At 49.2% G+C, this 21,077-nt stretch overlaps 1 protein-coding gene across 1 annotated transcript in view; it reads right to left on the reverse strand.

Moving 5' to 3' along the window:
• The window catches only part of KSR2 (kinase suppressor of ras 2), a 360,941-nt gene that overhangs the window by 45,644 nt on the left and 294,220 nt on the right, over positions 1 to 21,077 (reverse strand). The window contains 6 exon segments of the mRNA XM_012650173.1: positions 154 to 202; positions 3,329 to 3,401; positions 3,899 to 3,940; positions 10,338 to 10,506; positions 17,405 to 17,531; positions 20,463 to 20,528. Coding sequence (XP_012505627.1) covers positions 154 to 202; positions 3,329 to 3,401; positions 3,899 to 3,940; positions 10,338 to 10,506; positions 17,405 to 17,531; positions 20,463 to 20,528 — 526 coding nt within the window.

The following is a 21,077-nucleotide window of genomic DNA, read 5'->3' on the forward strand; positions in this document are numbered from 1 at the left end:
CTTGTTAATTGTCCTGGAGTTAGAACATCCATCAGACAGGGCCACTGCAGCCCCCACCTGTCCCCAAGCCCTCTGCGTCATCAAAACCATCAATCCTTTTGCCAGGTTCTGGGCAGCCCCTGGAAAAAGTTGCAAAGGAACTCTGATGCTCACCTCCGAGGTTGGCTCCACTTCAATTTGAAGTAATGGGTTTCCTTCCAAGCTTTAAAGAAAGAAAAATAAGTGTGAGCCTTAGGTGACAAGGTAGGTCCGTGTATTGAGTCTAGCTGCGTGTGAAGAATCCCCAGATGGGATGTCCTCACTGCCAAGCCCGTATCTCACATTTCAACGCTTGTGTCAGAAATAATCCATAACCTCGCCACAAAAAAAGTGCATGAGGATATTGTTTTAAGTAGATTGTTTTCTGGGCTTCTCCAGGCTCATTTTTCTTTATTGCTTTGGTTTCCACGAATCTAGCAGCTTTCTTAGAAATTGGCCTGAATGCCAGGGGTAGACAAATCCTCAGTGCTCCAGGCGCTCTGCAGGAAAAAATTAACCAAATCTCTGAAGTTCACTCACATTCGGGATCTCTCGGAAGGATGTTGGTGTTCATTTGTTTGTCTGCTCATTCATGCATTCATTTGGCTAGAACCGTGTGCCAGGAATAATGCTAGACCCTTAGAGCGACGTAGAAGTGAGACTGGCGTGACTCCTGACTTTGAGGAATATTCTATTACTACCGAAAGAACTGAAACAAGCACACAGATGTTGCATAGAGAGGCTAAAAGTAACAAGAGCCCAAAGTGAGGTATGAATTGGACAAACGGATTATGGTGAAAAGTCCGAGAAGAGAGAATTATTGGATGGGTTTGAAAGTTCACTGTGTTTGAGTTGGACCCTGCCAATCACACGGGATCGGGATGTGTGGAATGAAAATAAAAAGGCTGTATTGGACTGGAAGACACAGGCGTGCATGTGCGTGCGTGTGTGTGCATGTGCGTGCGTGTTTGCGTGTGTGTGCATGTGCATGTGTGTGCATGCGCGCTCATGTGTGATGCATTTACAGGCTCATGAGTTGCTGCTGTGTTCTAAGTATGTGAGCATGCTGGGTATGGGTGCTGGGGGGCACGTGTGGGCATGTGAGTACTGCACGGGTATTACGGGATGTGCTCTGTGTAGAGCTGTCTCGTGTGCACGTGAGTTGGGGTACACACCGGGGAGGTCGGGGGCCATGCTGTATGCTGATGCTATAACTGGGCATGGATTGGGGGTGCAAAGGACTGGCATGCGCCTGCTATGTGATGGTGGTGTCGCGCACCGTGTGCATCAGAGGTGCGTTTTGGGGGTGTGTCCTCAGACTTGAGGATGTGTCTGTGTTTATGGACTGCAGTGGGGGCACGGTAGCCAGGATGCTGAGGGCGCAGAAGAGCTAGAACAGGTGGGAAAAGGTCTCACAATGAACACCATGTCCCCTTCCTATTTCCCGATGGGAGCTTAACAGATTCCCCCTGCCCTCCCTCGCCTCCTCACTTGGGGGGCCTCCCCTATCCTGATCCTCGGACCCAAGGAAGCTGCTGACTTGCTGGAGGGGGCCCTGGCGAGAGGGAGTCTGAAAGCCCACAGGAACTAAAAGAAGGGAAGAGGAGGGTCAGTTCTTCAAAGTGGCATCTGCCATCCTATTAACCGATTATTCATAGTACAGCAGGGAAGGCAGAATGAAAGCGCACAGAACAGCTGACCTGCTAGGAACTCGATGCCCTGGGGGAGAATTAGGTGGGACGACGCAGCTAGAGTCCCTTCTCGACAAAATGGGCCGCCCCCCTCCTCTCTTTGCATCGAGGCTGCGTGATTCCAGCAGCTGGGGCTATTGAATTATTTCCCTCTGCAAAGAGTGAGTTTCCATCACTCCACGCACATTTAAGCAGATCACAGGCAGCTATCGACTCTGTTTTTCACTGGCGCTCCCTGACTGTCAGTTAATAAACTGGAGTTCGTCTTGCACAAATTGTGGAATTGGTTTACCTGCGGCAGACAAATGGTCCAGAGCTACATGTCAGTACAATATCCCCCCTGGTCAGTTGCTGTTCCTTTGATTTCAGAGATGTCCCATTGGGGTCCTTAGCAAAGTCCATAATGTGGGTCAGAAAGGACGAAACAGTTAGGGGAGCCAGCAGAGAAACCAAGCAGGCAAAAATGTGAGTTGGGAAACTGATCAAATCCTAGCACGTCCCAGACTTTGGTCACAACCAAAGAAGTGAAGGATGGTGATTTCACTTCGGCTGCACAAGCAATAGACCACCTGGAATGAGGGTCTGTATCCTAGGATGCTACACACAAAGATGTTCATTGCAGTGTTGTTTATAACAGTGAAATATGGAAAGCAAGTAAAATTCGGCAATAGGAATTATTTAAAGAAATTAAAGAAATTATCCTTCATCAACATGACATTTTACAGCCATTAAAAACAATGTCTCTGGAAAGTCTGGAATAACACGAAAAATGTGATGTTATGGCATGAGAGAAACCACAGCAGGATGGTGACTGCAAATACCGAGTTACTATGTAAAATATGAATAAAAGCAGCACGCATAAAGGTTCGAACAGTGGGGCAATTATAAGTGCTTCTTCTTCCTTTCTGTTTTTTATAGAGTAGTCCAAATTTTCTGAAATTGGCTTATATTATTTTTATAATAGTATAAACCAGAAGTCAGCAAAAATTTTTTTTCTGCAAAGAGCCAGAGAATAAATATGTTTGGCTTTACAGGCCACACAGTTTCTATGAAAATTACTCAACCTTGCTGCTGTACAGACTAAGCAACCACAGACAATACGTTGTAAACAAATGGGCATGGCTGCGTTCCAATAAAACTTTATATAAAAACAAGCAGCCGGTTGGATTTGTCCCATGGGCTATATAATTTGCTGATCGCTGGTATAAATCTAAATTAGACTTTTTTAAAAGGGGACAGTGACATGGAATAACTTCCCTTTTATTAAGCTCTAGCTGTTGCCTGGGGAAATTTGTCTTTCTAATTGGGGGGGGGTCTGGGGTCCTTAGGAAATTCTCCAGCCCCTGGAAATCACACGTGACAGGCGAGACCAGAGACACAAGGCAGAGCTGGCTCGAGGGGACCAGTGTTGCGTCTCTCTCCATCTCTCAGCCTGGGCTGTCACTCTCCTCTTTGCATGAGTCATTCCCTACATCTCTCTGGCCCCCTTGACCTTCTCCCTCTGCAGCCCTCATCCTATAAATTCCAGGAAGAGGAAGAAAGAAGACAGAGGCCTGAGCAGACTGCGGGGCCAGGGCTCGGAAGCTCAGGGCAGGGGAGAGGGGTCTCGCTCCACTTACATTGGATTCGAGGTCACCGGATGCAGGATGACCTGGGGTGCCCGGGCTGGTGTCTCTGGCACTGGTACCACATCTGAGAGTCAGAGATTGGACAGTCAGAAAACACACATCGAGTCCACAACCACCCCCAAAGGCCTGAATTCTCGGGGGACAGAGCAGCTAATCATTTTCCACCAGACCTTGGGTGTCTGGGGTTGGCTAATCCCTTTCTCCCTCCCTGGACCACCTGGGTGCTTTGGGATGATGAGGCCATGTGGTTTCACATCTTCTCAGTATTCAACTCGAGCCCCTCTGGCCATCTCTCTCCTGCCATGTGGCTCTAGACCCCACCCCACCGTGCCCACTTCCACGGCACACCACCCTCTCTGGCCTCTGCACTGTGCCCTGGGACCTCCCCCCTTTACAGTCTCCTCTCCCATGTTCAGCCACTGCCCTGGGGTAAGGTGACTCCACTACCACCTGCTCAGATCTTACCCCCACGACGACATTCACCTCCATTAATTCCTGCAGCTCCCCGCGACTCAGCGGGGCTTGTTCAGAGGGGCTGTTTCCAGCTCACACAAAACTCACCTGGGAAGATGAACTGCTGCTTGTATTTGTAGTAGTGAGACGCTGGCAAAAGAAAAAAAAAAAATCCGAGTCAGTGCCCCCCGCAGAAGATGTCCCTTTGAGTACCAAATTAGGCTCCCGTGGCTACCACGGGGTCATTCTCTGCCCACCTGAGAGCTTCCACACTTCTGCAAACACCCTGAAATGCAAGGGACTGAGCTTATGTATAAAGAAACCAGAACTCTAAACACCCAAGCCAGCTGTCCCACCTGACACCTCACGCTCCCTACCATCAGACCATTCCAACTCAGAGAGGCATCCTGAGTATAATACCATTTTGGTCCAATGCATCATTACACACACGCAGAGAAAAAGTCTATAAAGCCATAATCCAAAATATTAATTCTTTCCCTTTTGGCAGAGTGAGTCCAGTGACTTTAAAAAAAAAATCCTTTGTGCTTTTCCTGTGTTTTCCAAATTTTCTATATTGAACATTGTATATTAATTTCCCCTTGTGCAGCTGTAACAAATTACCATCAACTTACTCGCTTAAGAAAACGCAAATTTATCCTCCTGGAGTTCTGGAGGACGAAAGTCTGAAATGAGTCTGAAAGGGCTAAAATCAGATGTCAGCAGAACTGGTGCCTTCTGGGGGCTCTAGGAAAGTCCTCTGCTTGTCTGTTCTGGCTGTTGGGGGCTCCTGCATCACTCCGACCTCTGCTTCGGCTGTGCCCCCTCCTTCCTCTGCCCTTGACCTTGCCTCGCTCACACAAGATGGCTTGTGCCTACATTTAGGGCCCGCCTGGATAATCATGCAAGATCCTCTTTCCATCTCAAGACCCATAGCTTAACCTCATCTGCCAAGGTCCTTTGGTCACGTCAAGTGGCATTTTCACAGATCCTGGGGTTAGGACACGGACATCTTTTTCGGGGGTGGTTGGGGGAGGCATGATTCTGCCTACCACAAGCATGAATTAACTTCTGTATTTAGGGGAAAAATAGCTAAAAAGAAATTTCCTGGATTTAACTGTTGGTTCTTCTATAATTCCTTTTATTTCTAGTTCACTCAGCAGAGCCCGGGGGTCTCAGAAACTTCAACGGTTTCTAACATGACCACTTACTCCATTAGGGTACGGCGCCTAGAATAGGGGTGTCTAGGGCGGGGTACGAAGAGTACAAAGAGGTTTAGATCCTTAAGTAAGTGAAGGGGGCAGGGATGTGGTCAGACATGAGTCCAAACTGGTGAATGCACTTCCAGAATTTGATGGCATGTGGGGACAGCCGCCTCTGGAGTTGGTTTTCCAAATATTAGCATGGTAGTTTCGAGCCTAGAGTCGGGTCCTGTAGGGTAGAATCCTTGCTCTGCCTTTGGCTACTCGTAAAAGCTGAAGCAAGTCTGTCCAAGGCTCAGGGTCCACGTGTGCAAATGGGGACAGTAAGAGTCCCTTCCTCAAAGGGTTAGGATCATCATTGCGTGGGATAAGAGTGTACAGAAGGTGCTGAAGAAGTATTAGCTGTGGTGAATAAACAAACCTCTTTCCACGCTCTCTTTACTAATAGACAAGAATGATTTATAATTAAGAAACAACCGGACAGTTTTAAGTGCTAAATCAATTGCTTTGGGGAAGCGGACGGAACATTGCCCCCGAGGTCGGAAGTGATTTATAAACTCCTTCAAGATAGAGAACAAGTCCTACTATCTCAGGACACCAAACTCCTGGGCCTGTGCCTGTACCAGTGGGTGTGCGACACTCATTTATTGAGTTAATCAACTCTCTTTTTATCATAGATAAAACAGCAGAAACCTCGGGCTTAGTCCAATTCCTGATGATTGCAAATAGTTGGAGTCCCAATAGATGCATTTTTTGATTCTAGAAAATGGGGTCTATAGGACAGAAAGCAACGTACTCAAAGTGACAAAGCAAAGCTTTAAAAGAAAAGCATCCTCCGTGACTTTGGGGACCTTATTATTTTTTTTTTTCCTGTTGGATAGCCTAGGTTTTTCATTGCACGTAGCCGTTTTATTAGTTAACAAGGGGCTAAAATTAAGAAAAAGAAAAACTACCCGTGGTTCTCAAGAGGCTTAGCTGGTCTCCTCCCTCCCCGGCTCTGGCTGTGATGGGGACTTGGTATCTGCACAAGAGGTTGGCTGGCAGTTACGTGCTTTTGAGAAGGAGGGGGTGGGCAGTGGAGACCAAGAGTCTGAGAAGGGACAGGTGTCGGGCAACGAGACACCGGCAGATGCCGCCACGCCCAGAGCCAGAGCCCTCCTCAACCCCTCTGTGTGCCATAGAACAGCTCGTTCCTGATGACTCAGAGGGACATGAGTGGCCAGAAGAGGAGGAAAGATGTCGCTGGGAGACCTGCTCTTCCCGCTGATAACAGACACCCGTGAGAAGTGGCTCCAAAGAACAGCTGGTGACCCGAGCGGGCCGCTCGGGAGAGCTGAGTGGCTGCTGGCTTGCTGGCATCCGAGAGCGCCTGGGACCTGGCTGCAAAGGCGCTGGGAGAGACAGGCGGGCCACTTAGGAGGAGACTCCACTGTGACCCTAAGGCCCCTCCAGAGAGCAGCCGGTGTGGTCTTCTAGAAGCCAGGAAGAAGGACCAAGTCATCGTCTGCCTGAACCTATCAACTGCTTCCCAGTGGGTCTCAAATAAAAGCTAAACCCCTGCCAGGCCTCAGCTCTGCAGCGTGGTGCCATTTTCCCTAGTTTATGGCACGTGGGATGCCACCGTGATGTTCTTTCAGCCCCTTCCTGCCACAGGGCCCGTGCCCTGCTTTCCCCGCCTTCAGAACTCAGCCATCTTTGACCTTCAACCCAAACGTGCTCTCCTATCGCGTTTGCCCGCAGCACTGCTCTTTCCCTTTACAATTGATAATCCTTCCCTTATCATGATGTATAATCCTATTTTCACGTGAATGTTTGCTTGGTTAACATCTGTCTCTCCCACTGTGCTATAAACTCTGCAAAAGTAAGAACCGTTGTGGACAAAAGAATGCGACCCCGCCCCCGCCAGATGTGCACATTCTAATTCCTGGAAACTGTGACTGCGTTTACCTTACAAGGCAAAAGGGACTTCATGGAGGAGATTAAGTTAAGGCTCTTGAGGTGGGGACATTATCCTGTATTAACAGGGTGGACCTAATGTCATCACAAGGGGTCTTATAAGAGGGGGCAGGAGGGTCAGAGTCAGGGAGAGAGAGAGAAGCTGTAACCACGGAGGCAGAGGTTGGAGGTGACAAGGGGCCACAAACAAAGGAATGTGGGCAGCCTCTTGAAGCCAGGAAAATGCAAGGAAGTGGATTTTCCCCAAGAACCTCCAGAACAAATCAGACCTGCTGATACCTTGATTTTTTTTAAACCCAGTAAAACCCATTTTGGACTTCTGAATTCTAGAACTATAAGATATTAAATTTGTGTTGTTTTAAGCCATTAAGTTTGTGGTTACAACAGCCACAGGCCATATCTGGTTTGTTCATCACTCCATACTTTGCACTTAGCATGGTAGCTGGTACACAATAGATGCTCAATAAATACCTGTTAACAAAACGAATGGATAATGCAGTCTGAGGGCTGAGAAGACAAGTGGAAAAGAAAAAACTGCAGTTCTGGGCAGTGGATGAAATTCAGGTCATTCATTTGTTCAACAAACAGTCAATGAGTGCCTTCCATAGTAGACAATGAACGTGTTAGGCTTTGAAGGTAGAGTGGTGAGTGAAGAAGACACGTCACCTGGTCTCAAGGAGCTGACTTTCTGACAGAGGAGACAGACTCTAGACAGGTGAGTACCTAAACAAGATCGCAGCATGGAGTGAGCAACATAAAGACGGAATCAGGGTAGAGCAATGGGGGTGGGGAGAGTTCTGAGAGGGAGAAGACACTCTCCTGAGCCCCAGCGAGATCTCAGAAATCCCGCAGTCTCCACCAAATGCAGACGCTGCCTCTTGTTTCCTCCCCTTGAGCTGTTAGAATTTGCCATTGCCTGTTGTGATGTGTGCATGTGTGTACCAAGATGGCCCCAGGTGGCTCCAAAGAAAGAAGGTATTTGAATACTCTCGTCTCAGAAATTCACAAAACAATCCTTTACCAAGCCACTCCATGTACCTGGCCATGATAGATGTCACCACTACCCTGAACTGTTAGCCCCACATTATTGATGAGAAACTGTGACCTAAACAGAGTCAGTGTCCTGCTTAAAGCCACACAGCAAGGAAGGCGCACAGCTGGGATCCAAACCCAGGTCCGTCTGTCCACACAGCACTCTCGACTCCACCCTACACTGGGCCATGTCCAACATGGCACCAGGACTCAGGGAAGGGCAGAGAACAAATAGGTCCAGCCTACTGGCAGAGCACAGAACATCACCAAACCTGCACATGCTGCCCTGGGTCTCTTCGCATGTCCTGAGGTTAACAGATGAGCCAAAGGCTGTTAACCTTCCAGCTCCTTTGGACAAGAATGTTCTAGATGAAATCAGTGCTGGGGACATTGACATGCCTAGGCATTAGCTTAAGCAGCCTCCAGAAAACTCAATATCTGCCAGGGAACCATAACCAAAGCTCAATTTTCCATCAACACAGGCTTTCCATCAAGAGTGGGGCATGTGACCAGTCCTTGTGTGAACAAGACCCCGGGGGAATTCTGCTAAAACTGCCTAAGGGGGTGGGAGGGAGGTTCGACTGCACTCCTAAAAGGTCCTATTTTGTTTTCCATTTCAGCATTGCATATCTAAAATTATTATTCAGTTCTAAACTGATGCATGCTACCGGTTATATACGTTATAGACGTGCCCGAGAGAAAACCCCTCTCCCGCGGCAGCCAGCATGAAGTTCTTACGGACTTTTTTGTGCACATATATGTATATACGCACTTACACACACACCTAAATGTATGTAATATTAGAACAAATAGAATGCTATTATACCAGCTATTTTGCAAATCATTTGTTTTTCCACTTAAAATTATGGATATCTTTCCATATCAGGAAATCTACGGAGTACTGCATTCTTTTTAAAGGTTGCAGGGTATTTGGTTATACAGATATATTACAGTGTATTCAACCATTCTCCTCTTAATGGGCATTTTGGGCTGATTTCGGTTTTTCACTGTTGCAATGAAGCCCTTACACACAGGTCCCTATACCCTAATGTGAGCATTTCTGTATATGAATTCCTGGGAGTGATGTTGCCAGTCGAAGGCACATTTAAAACTTTAACGGACAATGCCAAAATACCTTCCCCAAAAGTTTAGTTCCATTCATACTCCACTCGTGGCTGGTTAAGCTCAGAGGTGTGACCTGTGGCTGAGGACCTGGGATTCCCCTCCTGCCTCTGGTCAAGCTCAATGGCCAAGGAGGAAATTGGCCCCTAGAGCAGCACTATCCGGTGGAACTTTCTGTGATGATGGAAATGTTCTATCCCTGAGCTGTCCAATATGGCAGCCACCAGCCACAAGTGCTATTGAGCACTCAAAATGTGGCTGGTGTAACCAAGGAATTTCATTTTTAATTATATTTAATTCTAATTCATTTAAATTTAAATCACCACCTGTGGCTAGTGGATGCCACATCGAACAACACAGATCGAGACCCTGGTTCCAACTGGCCAAGCCAGTCCCATCAGCCTCCCTCTTGAAGTTGGCTGCAGTGTGAAAACTATGGCCGAGTTGGAATCATTCTTGGGGCTCTTGAAGAGGAACTGGGCTGGGCCCCAGAAGAGGTGGGGAGACCCTTAGGTCTGGTCCACCTGAAGGAAGAAAAGTGTCCCCTTCTTAGATCTAATGACAAAAGGGGCCAGGAAGCCAGAATGTCTAATGAGTGGCTTCTCTACCATCCTCTCAAAGCCCAGTGTATACTCCCTGGTTGACAGCACGAGTGCTCTGGAATTCATGAGCTGGAGGAACCTTCCAGATCATCTCATCCAACCATGCTCTTTTGGAGGTGAAGTCACAGAGCAGAAACACGGGAGACCAGGCTGCCCACTCACAGCCCCGTGCAGACATCTGGGTTAAAACTAGGAATGCAGACCGCCCAGGCGTGTGTCCCCCCAGATCTTCAGCACAGGGTCCTGCTGCCAATCTTAACCGATTGAGCTCATACAACAACTGCCAGCTCCAGCGCGAATGACTCCCTTCTGTGACTTAGGTGAAGACACTGGGTTGCTGCTTACCAGAAGACAGAGTCCCCAAGAGTTCCTGCACCTTCCTGAGCCTCACTTTCCTTATCTGTAAAACGGAGCTGGTCATACTGACCTTGCAGCTACTCTAAAGATTAAATACGGTAACAATGGCAATTGCCCAGCACATGGTGAAGGTCAGTCCACGCACCACCTTGGCCCTCTCTGGTCATCAACCTTCAAGCATGGGCTGGCTCCACCATGGTGCTGGCACAAACACGCCCCCTCCCTAATCTCTGCCCCTCTACTGCTGCCCACCCCACGTCTCCCCAGGCATGGAGGTACCTGGCAGGTTGAAGTTCTTCTGCTGCCTCGTGCACTGCGGTGAAGGGTGCAGGGGAGAAGGCGGCGTGGCGCTGGGGGGAAGAGGGGGTGCCGGCGAGGACGGCGTGGAGGACGTCGTGGATGAGGGGTTGCTGCTAGAGTCTGGCTGGTAAGGGACGGGGATGTGGTCCTGCAGAGAGAAAACAGGGCAGGCGTCAGGGACAGGCTGGGACATGGAGACACAGCCGAAAGGATGAGTGGAGCAGGAAGAGGCCCCGCCACCCCAGCATCCTCAGCAACTCTTGCCTTTTCCTCCCTCACCAGATCCTTCCACAGTCCTGCCTCCTTCACCATGCCCACCGCCTGTATCCAGCCATGGAAGGAACAGTTTCTGGAGTCAAATCCCTATCTACTGCCCGGACTCCAGCATGCGACGTTACCACGTAATGAAAACCACACAGGTGACAGCCATGTGCCCGGGGCCTTTTTGACTCTGGAAAATCCCACGCTGAGGTGCCCAGAACACTCCTCCTGTCCTGACACCTCTCCTCCTGAGTGTTTATTAAACAATCAACAGCCTGACGGCGCCAGAGGGAGCGTGAGCGTGAGCCCGCGGCATCTTCGCTCATGACTCAGTTGGAGCCAACACTGCCTGTCTCTCCTCGCTGCCTGCACCAGCTCGAAAACAGGACGAAGATAGGATCCACGTGTGCCTTGATGAGGTGGCCTTAGAAGCAGAGTAGGGGGTTGAATAGCATCCCCCAAGAGATGAGCCCACCCAGAACCTCAGAGTTCGATCTCATTTGGAATAAGGGTCTTTGCAGATGTAATTAGGGTGAGGATGTTGAGATGAGATCGTCCTGGATTAGGGTGGGCCCGAAATCCATGACAAATATCCTTGTAAGAGACAGGATAGGGCAGACACAGAGAGCAGACAGAAGTAGAACTGGAATGATGCAGCCACAAGCCAAGGACTGCCGGGACCACCGGAAGCCAGGAGAGGCGTGGAACAGACTCCCCTTCACAGCCTCCCCCAGGCAACCCTGCTGGCATCTTGACATCGGATTTCTGGCCTCCAGAACTGTGTGAGGATGAATCTCTCTTGTTTGAGTCCCTCAGTGTGTGGCCACTTGTCACGGCAGCACCAGGAAATTAACAGAAGCAGATTCAAACCCCACAGCCACCTCTTCCCCGTGCATCTGGGACAAAATGCTTAACCACTGCACGCCTTGTTTTGTCTGCTGCAAAATGGGAATAATCGTAATGTCAAACGCCCAGGGCTGCATGAAGATTAATGACACAGAAGCACGTAAAATTCTCAGCACAGTTGCATGTGACAATTTTCACTCTCAACGGGGTCCATTTTTCACTTTCTTTTGATGCATCCCTAACATCATCTCTCCCGTCTAAACAAATTTTTTTTTCTAGAACCTTCTTCAACTTTTCACTTTCTACTGTACTATTCCTATTAGCATATAGACATGCTGTGCCCTCTCCCATCTTTATAATCAAATTCCTTTGGTCCAACCCCTACTTCCAACCACCTTCCATCCCTGTTCCTCCTGCAGCAAACCCCTTTGAAGAGTTATCCAGACTTACTGGCTCCAGGCTTCTTTCTTTGAAACCCACCCCAAAATGGCTTTTGTGTCCACCCCTCCTCTGACACCACTCTTGGACATGGGTCAGATCCACGCATCGGTCCCCTCTGCAGCATTTGGCACACTTCTCACTTGCCTTCCAGAACGCAGAACTCCCCTGGTTTTCCTTCTGTCTCACTGGTCACCCCTTCTCAATCCCCTTTGCTGGTTCTGCCTCTTCTCTGGGACCCACTAATGTCAGTGAGCCCCAGGGCTCAGTCCCTGATCTCACTCCCAACTCAGATAACCAACAGCCTCTTCAACATGTCTTGGATGCCCACGAGAATTTCACACTCAAGATGCCAGAAACTCAATTCTCTCATCTTGTTATGACTGCCATTTCAAGGTTACATAAATGGAACCACACAGTGTGTAACCTTTTTGGATTGACTTTCTACACTCAGAATATTAATAATTCCCTGTAGATTCCATCTGAATTGTCGCGAGTATCAATAGTTCCTTTTCACTGTTGAGTAATAGTCTACGATATGGACGTACCGCTGTTTAAGCATTCATCCACCGAAGGACATCTAAGTTGTTTCCTCTTGTTGGCTGTTGTGGATACAACTGCTATAAACATTTATGTACAGGATTTATGTGAACATCACGTTTTTATTTCTCTGGGATAAATGCCAGGAGTGCAATTTCTGGATACTATAGTAATAGCATGTTTAGTTTTTAAAGAAAATGAAAAAAACTGTTCTGTAGAGTGGCTGCACCATTTACACCAGCAAAGTATGAGTGATTTTTCTCTGCATCCTAGCCAGCGTTTGGTGTCGTCACTATTTTTTATTTTAGCCATTCTAGTAAGAGTATAGTGACATATCCTTCTGGTTTTAATTTGCATTTCCCTAATGGCCAATGATAGTGAACATCTTGTAGTGTGCGTACTTGCCACGGGTATACCATTTTCAGTCTTGATTACTGCAGCTATATAATAAATATATCTTGAAATTGGATACACTGAATCCTCCTGCTTCATTCTTTTTCAAATCGTTTTAGCTATTCTAGTTCCTTTGTTTTTTTTCATAGAACTTTTAGAATAATATTGTCTTTAACTACAGAAAGAATCTTGCTGGGATCAAGACAGGAACTGTGTTAAGCCTGTATATTGATTTTGAGGAGAATTGACATCTTAACTATGTTGACTCTTCCGATCCATGAACATGGAGAAGAAAGAAATGAAGGGAGGAAGGGTTGAGAGGATGGAGAGAGAGAGAGAGAAAGAGAGAGAGGGAGGGAGGGAGGAGGAAGGGATACGTCTTCCCATTAGACTGTGTCTTCTTGTTCATCTTGGAATCTGCAGAACTCAGCACAAACACAAACTTAGGAGGTGTCTAATAAATGCCATATGAATGAATGAATCAGTGAGTCCAAGAAAGGAAGGAAAGGTAGAAGGAGGGAAGAATTGCTTTTATGGAGGAAGGAATTATCTCTCCCTCTTTAAGGACAGGAACTGGGTCTTTATCATCGTTATAGCTCGGGGCAGATGTGAATAAACAGACTCATGCATGCATGCGGTGCTCACTTTCCCTGGCAGAACTGTTACAGTGGGAGGGGAAGTTCCTTCTGTAGGTCAGACCCGGATCTGTGTCCCCGTGGGCCCCATGACTGGCAGCTATGTTCCATCAGAGGGAAACTTTACCAGATTGTGCAGGGAAGGGCTGATGGCATCATTCCTCTCTCTGCACACAGATAAGATCTGGAAACATCCCTCTGGACCATCCAGTCCAACCTCTTCATTCTGTAGGTAGGGACAGTGAGACTCAGAGAGGGGGGTGACTTCCTGGAGTCACACACGGGTCCCAACTCCCAGCCCAGAAGCAGAAACACAAAGCTGTACTGAGGAATAAGAAACCCACATCAGACTCTGGAAATCAAACAGAAGTGCGTTTACTTCCCAGGTCCCCACACCCCATGGCTGAGCACTGACTTGGATGTGGGGTGGGATCACTGCTTTCTCGTGGACGTTTCCTAGGGAAGCTCTCCCCACCCTCCAACTCTGCCACCAGTGCTGAGTGGATGGCCCTAGACAGACACACTGTCTTGTGACCGCCAGACCCCACTCCCAACACAGGACCACAGGTCAGAGTACCATGGCAGCCGGTCAGTGACCTAGGGCACAGGGTGAAATGATGGCTTCCCATGGGCCAACAGGAAGAAGAGCAGCATCAGGAGCAAAGGCTGAGATGAGACGAGGCTCAAGGAGAACAGAGGAGCCAGAACAGCCAGAAAGCAAAGAAGCTGAGGGTTATCAGGGGGAGGAACGATATGGAGACAGAGAAAAGACAAGAGGACAAGGACTCCAGCCAGCAGTAACAGAGCAGGGCGACACACAAGGAGTGGCTGAGTCACTGCCATGACAGAGGGCCAGGACAACGACCACTTGCACTGGGTCCAAGGAGCTGGCCCAAGCTCAAGACCATCCTCTGTGTCTAGTGTCACGAGACGCAGCTCCTAAATGGTGACTGCCATTTCTCTTACTGCCCCATGTCCATTCTCACAATAGACAACTAATTTTTCTGAGCCAGCCTAGGCAGGCCTCTGTTCCTTGCAGCCCACTGACAACAGCAAGCCGGCACGCAGCCGCTCTGGACAGCTCCACCGCAGCAGGCAGATCTCTGCCTCCACTCTGGGAGGTGTTCTGATGCCGGGATGTGAAGCACGAGGGTAGCAGACTGGTCCCCTAAGGGACTGGCAGATGCTAATGCTGCTGCTGCTTCTCCAACCAACTCCGTCTCCATCCTCCTCCATCTCCTACTCCTCTGTTCTTCATCCTCCTCCTCCTCCATTCTCCCTCCTCCTCTTCTTCTTCCTTCCTCTTCCTCTCTTTCTTACTTCTCCTACAAGCTAAGAATAGTTAGCTTCTTCCTCCTCCACCTTCTCTTCACCATCAAGCTACTTCCTGGCCCTGAGTGTTCAGTGTTGGACCAAATCCTTTATATATATCATGCACTGTAATCCTCTCCACAACCCCAGTAACACCAGCTGTAATACTGCCCATTTTACAGAGGGGAAGACTAAGGCAGGCAGATCTTGAAATAACCTGCCCACAGTCACACAGCAAGTTAGGGAGCTGAGCTGCAAGCCCGGCCTCCAAAATCCACACTCCAACCACCGTGCCAGGTGAAAAAACAAGGCCTCTCTGGACCTGGATTGACTGAGCTAGACAGGAGAGAAGACAGCGAGCAATGAAAAGAAAATCCTCAGCCCAAACTGGCTCAGAAAGGTACTGCACTAACCACATCATCGCCTGACAAGGGGAATCTGCGCGAAGGCAGTGAGAAGAGAAAGGGGAGAAAATAACCCAGCCCTATGATAGATCCGTCCACCTTCGTGTCCAAGCTGCTTCCTTAATAGAGGTGAATGTATTTCCCTTATCAAATTCTCCTGCTGGCAGACAAGCAGAACAATGTCACAGGCACTGATCCATCTGACCCGTGTTCCTGTCCCATCTAACACCAAGAGGCTCACTGTGTTTGTAAAGCCAGAGAGAAAGGTCTCAAGGTGACTTTGAGCTCCTCGTCCCTCACGATGTCACAAAGGAAAGAATGGGTCACGAAGGATGCACAGTTACTTCCCAGGGGCCTCAGCATTTCAACCCCCTCTGCCCTTCCAGAGGTGGGGACCCTCTCTCCCAGAGAACTATATCTTCTGCGAATAACAAGGACAAGTGAACTCAGTCTGACATTTTGATGGGAGGCCCCAAGATTTAAGCTGTTAATAATCCCTAGAATTTCCTCGACACTCTACTATGTGCCAGCAACTTCACCGAGTGCTTTTAAATGCTGATGATTTAATTCCATCCCCACAACAACCGTCTAAGGTTGGTGCTCTTACTGCCCACCATGGGCATTTTAAAACCTGACTACACATGCCTGCACTCTTCCCATCAAGAGTGGGAGTCTACGTCTCCTCCCTTTGCACCTGAGCAGGTCTGTGACTGCTTTCATTAGCAAAGTAGAGCAGAAATGACACTGCCAAAGTTCTACCTCGTTGGCTAATTCAGTTGTTCTTTGAGCCAGGAGCTGCCGTGTAAGAAGCCTGATTATCCTAAAGCAGCCATATTGTGAGGAAGCCCAAGCCACAAGGCAAGTTCACACGTGGGTACTCTAGTTGGCATCTCTGCTGAGCCCAGACTTAAACTCATCCCAGCCCACAAACCAGACATGTGAGTGTAGGAGCCTGCAAACAAGGGGTCAGAAAACTTTTTCTATAAAGGACCTGAGAGTAAATATTTCAGGCGTTGCAGGCCATGCCCATGACTACTCAACTCTGCTTTTATAGCACAAAAGCAGCCACAGAAAATATGGGTGTGGCTGTGTTCCAATAGAATTTTATTTACAAAAACAGGTGGCAGAATGGATCTGGCCTGTGGGCTGCAGTTTGCCAGTCCCTGTTCTAGAACAGCAGTCCCCAATCTTTTTGGCACCAGGGGCTGGTTTCACAGAAGACAATTTTTCCACGGACTGGGGGTGGGGGAGGGGGGGAGGCAGAGCTCAGGCGGTGATGCGAGTGATGGGGAGCGGCCGTAAATACAGACGAAGCTTCGCTGGCTCCCCTGCTGCTCACCTCCTGCTGTGCGGCCCAGTTCCTAATAGGCCATGGATGGGTGCTGGTCTGTGGCCTGGGCGTTGGGGATCATAGTTCTAGAGGACACCAGACCCCATCTGTGTGAGTTTTCCCAGTTGAGTCCCTAGACATCATGGAACAAACCATCCCCTCTGCGCTCTGTCCCAATTCCTGACCCTCCAACCAAGGGACAGGGGTCTCCTTCTGAGCTTCTGATGGAGGTTGGGTGTGTGGGACATCTTTGGGGGCCTGAGTTCAGAACATTAGCCAGTTTGGTGGGCTTCTGCCCTCACACAGGTGGTCAGCAGGGGGTCCTCTGTGCACCTGTTCATTGTGGCCTAGAAATTTCTGGAATGATTTCCACATCCTTCGTTTGGTCTGTTGATGGGGCTGCACCAAAGCTATGCCAGGGACACTTCCAGCCCCACAGTAGGAGGCAAAGTTTGCACATGCCAACAGGTGATTTCTCAAGCTGTCGTGTTACATTGAAGGTGATTCAACAGACGTATCAGAAAGCCCAGAAGCATCTGCAAAGCTGGTGCCAGCAGACGGGGAAACCTCTCACAAGGCCGACCAGCTGAGGTCTGGACCATCAAGGCAACTCCCTTTAAGTCTCTCTTCCCACCTCTGTGGCGACCTATTGGACATCCTCATCCATTCTCATTCCCAGGTGCCTTCCCTCTAAATGAGGTTCCTGGCATACGAATCTCTCCACTGATCAATGGATGTCCTCCAAGCTTTACTCAACAGCAACCACACAGAATTAGGAGGGCCCAGGGGGTGCTGGGAGGGAATGCTGGACCAATCCCTTCCTCCCTCCTACCCACATCTGGCAGTACCAGACCCACATATGCAGACCCAGAGGAAGCCCAGCCTTACCTTGTTGATTTTGTTGGTTTTGGGGAGCGTCTGACTGATGTGCAGGTCCGAATACCGGGGTGGCTTCCTTAGAGGGTTGTTGATGTCACACGGGACGGACTCTGTCCGGACTAACCTTGCTGGGTCCGTAGGGGCAAAAACACCAATTTGGGAGTTTAAGTACCGCTTTGGCTTTGGTTATGCCAGGAGAGCGTAGCTCAGACCCCACCTCGAAGGCCCACCCTTAGAGCTGGAAGAGAATTCACTAAAAGTGATAGTCGTTCTGTCACTGTGGTGGATCTGGGCATTCTCTGTGCTTTCTAACATTTTTGTATTGTCAATATATGACTTTGCACAATTAAAAATTATAAAAATGAATCTATCAGGTTTTATTTTCAATGCCATACTTGTTTCGTATTCGTATCCATTTCAGAATTGAAACTCATTTGAAACACGAGAGGTCCCTAATTTCTCAGGGGCCATAGTTAGTGCCTCAGGAAGGCACCTGTCCCTGACCGTCTAACCTTCTTCCTTTCTCAATCATTCTTTGTTACTTTGGAGATTTCTCAGGCCTGGGCAGCCTGTTGTACATTGAAACACTTCCAGAGAGGCTCAGCTGCTCCCGCCCTCCCCTCGGTATCATGCCAAGGGCCACCCAGGGGGCTGGGTAAACAGCTGATGCTAAATTCATGCTTCCTGATCCGAATCACATCATGCAAGTCCCTCTCCATTCTGTCATTTCTACTACTCACAGGGAACACGGTGAGGGACAAAAGTGAGCAGCTCAAATGCAAACCTGATGCCCGGTATTACTTGTTAGCTGAATTTTTTTCTTTTCTTTTTTATCGCGGGGGTGAGAGGAGAGTGTTGGTTAAGAAGTTAAAGCTTTGGACTGACCCAGGGACTTAATTCCTCTGCTTAGCCTGAGCTGCCATCACCATGGAAACTGACTATATTTTGAATTTCCAACCAACGGGGGAAAGAGCAAGAAGCTGTTGGACTTCTGGAAAGTTCAGTGTGATTTGCACGTACAGGCACCTGCCTCCTTCCAGCCAAGGGAGCACGGCCTTAAGGTGGGTGGGAGGGAGCCCTTCTCCAAATGTCAACGCCCGAGAGCGGGTCGCCTTCCAGCAGGCTATCTGTCACCTCCACGTGGGAGTTGGGCTCCCGCAGAACCCACCACGGAGAGGAAGTAGGTGGGAGGCGATTTCCCCAGTGACGCTGACCCGAGGCAGGGGCTCATGAGAGGTGAGAATTCAGGTTTTATAACAGCCTCTTTGGGCGCAGACAGTCATTCAGGGACCAGACGGCTCCCATTAAGGATGAGGGGTGGGAAGGGGCAAGCGAAGCTGATGGCTTTGCCTTCACTCGCAATGTTCTCTCTTAGTGGTCATAAACAATGCCAAAATCATCGAAAACCAATGGCCCGATGGCTTTGGGACATATCACGGTGCTTTCAGCAGCAGTTTGTCTCCTTCTTTAAGTTTCCCCTGGGTTCATTCTAAAATAGAACAGATTCCCTAAAACAGGCACTGACCAGGGCCAGGGGAGGCGAGTGGGGAGAAGCGGGAGATGGGGAAGGAGGCTGGGCAGGTACCAGATTAGCAAGTTGCTACCCTGGCGTTGCTCCCTGGTGGCTCTAAGGCTCCATCCAACCTACAGATTGGGGGATCGCAAGAGGGTAACCCCAATAGTTTAAAATATTTCAATAAGTTGCTAACATTTAAAAATAAGCATATGGCACATAAAACTCTCTTTTTGGGCTTTTGTTTGAAATGTCAGAAATGCCAGCAACACAGGTCCACGTTGTTACTGGAGAGGCCACCCTCTCCAGATGACACTTGGGCTCTCCAGTGTGCCACAGCCCCCATCTGGCCGGCTTCTCTCCCTTAGGTTACTAACTTGCCCCTAGTAGGCATCTAGCTTACACAGAGCAGCACGTCTCAACATTCGAGTGCACGGGAGTTCGCTGCAGAGTGTGTTAAAAATGCGGATTTTGATTCAGCAGGTCTGGGGTGGGGCCAGAAACTACGCACTTCTAACAAGTTCCTAGGTGGCCTTGACGTTGCTGGGTCCATGGATCATGCTTTGAATAGCAAGGGTCTGGCCCTCCATGTCCACTAGAACTTTCCGTGACGATGAAAGTGCTCTACATCTGCCCTATCCAATATGGTAGCCACATGTGGCCACACAGTCCTTGAAACAGGGCTGGTGCAACTGAGTAATTGAATTTGTGTTCTTATTTGATTTTAAGCCGTCTAAATTTAAATAGTCAGATGTGGCCAGTAGCTACTGTATTGGACAGCACGGGCTTAGAGTCTCTTAGGGAAGGGATGAACTGCAATACGGATGATGGAGTCTGGGGGTGACCACCCCACAGGGCGAGAATCGGGGCAAATATTTTGGAAGCTGGGTGGCAAGCCTTCCCAGGGAGGTGCCTCCTATAGTGTCCTCGGCAGGCTGGGAACAGCCTTTTCTTCTAGTCTTTCTTTCTAGCCAAGTTGGTCTATCTTTTGCATAGTGGAAGCCTGGTAGTGGTTCTCCCAGGGATAGCTGCTATCTCCCACCCTGGACAGGTTGGTCCACACACTCGCAGGGCCCCAGGGGATGGGACAGAGATGGCCCAAACCAGCAGATACAAGCCAGAGCCATCCCCGTGCCCACTTCTGCAAGCCCAATTGATTGAGTCCAGAGAGCAAAGAATGGAAAAACATGCAGCCAGCCCTCTTTTTAGTGGGAAGGAAAAGCGATGGGATTGTGGGAAAGAGAAGAGACTGAGAATTAGGAGAGGAGATGGGATGAGAGAGCAGGGGTGAGGGAGGAAGGAGACAGACCTGGGGGCTAAAGTATCAGAGTGACCCCTGCAGGAGCTGGGAACAGAAAGAACAGGCATGGGGGATGGATAAAGGAGACAGATGTCAGGAAGGATGGGTGTCAGAGGAGAAGGAATGACACAGGCAAGAGTCTGGGGATGGGGAGGTATCCAGAATCAGCCCGGGTGGGGCCGCTGTCTCCAGCGGCCTGCAGGAGTCCCTCACCCCACCCCACCCCTGGGACAGGAAGTGTTAAATACTTACCTCCTCGGTGGATGATCAGCAGGTGACAGGGTGGGGCTTCTTTGGTGCATTTGTTGTGGCACTTTAACCTGAGAGAGAGAAAGAGAGAAAAAGATGGACAGATGGATGGATGGGTGGGTGGATGGATGTGTGGATGGATGTATAGAGGGATGGATAAGGGGTGGACGGATAGATGGACAGATGGGTGAATGGACAGGTAGGTAGATAGATGGATGGATAGGTGAATGAATAGATAGGTATACAGATGGGTGGGTGGACAGATGGATGGATGGATAGATGGATGGATGGATGGATGGATGGATGGTGGGCAGACAGATGAGATAGCCGGATAGATGAGTGGATGGGTGGATGAATGCACAGGTGAATGGATAGATGGATGGATAGATGAGTGGGTGGGTGGGATGCCCTAGTGGTCTGGAAAGCTCTGGATACCAAGCTGTGAGGTGAGATGAGATGGGGCAGCTACTGCAAAGGCACAGATCCTTAGCAACCCAGGACATTAACTCAGGAAAGAGGCTGCCACCATCCCACTCTCTCAGGTCAGTCCTGGGTGGCCCAAGAGTGGGTGGCACCTGTCTCACCAACAGTGCCCATGTGGACTTCGTGCTTTGAAAAAT

Source organism: Propithecus coquereli, unplaced genomic scaffold (assembly GCF_000956105.1).
Source record: "Propithecus coquereli isolate 6110/MARCELLA unplaced genomic scaffold, Pcoq_1.0 Scaffold314, whole genome shotgun sequence".
Taxonomy (NCBI): domain Eukaryota; kingdom Metazoa; phylum Chordata; class Mammalia; order Primates; family Indriidae; genus Propithecus; species Propithecus coquereli.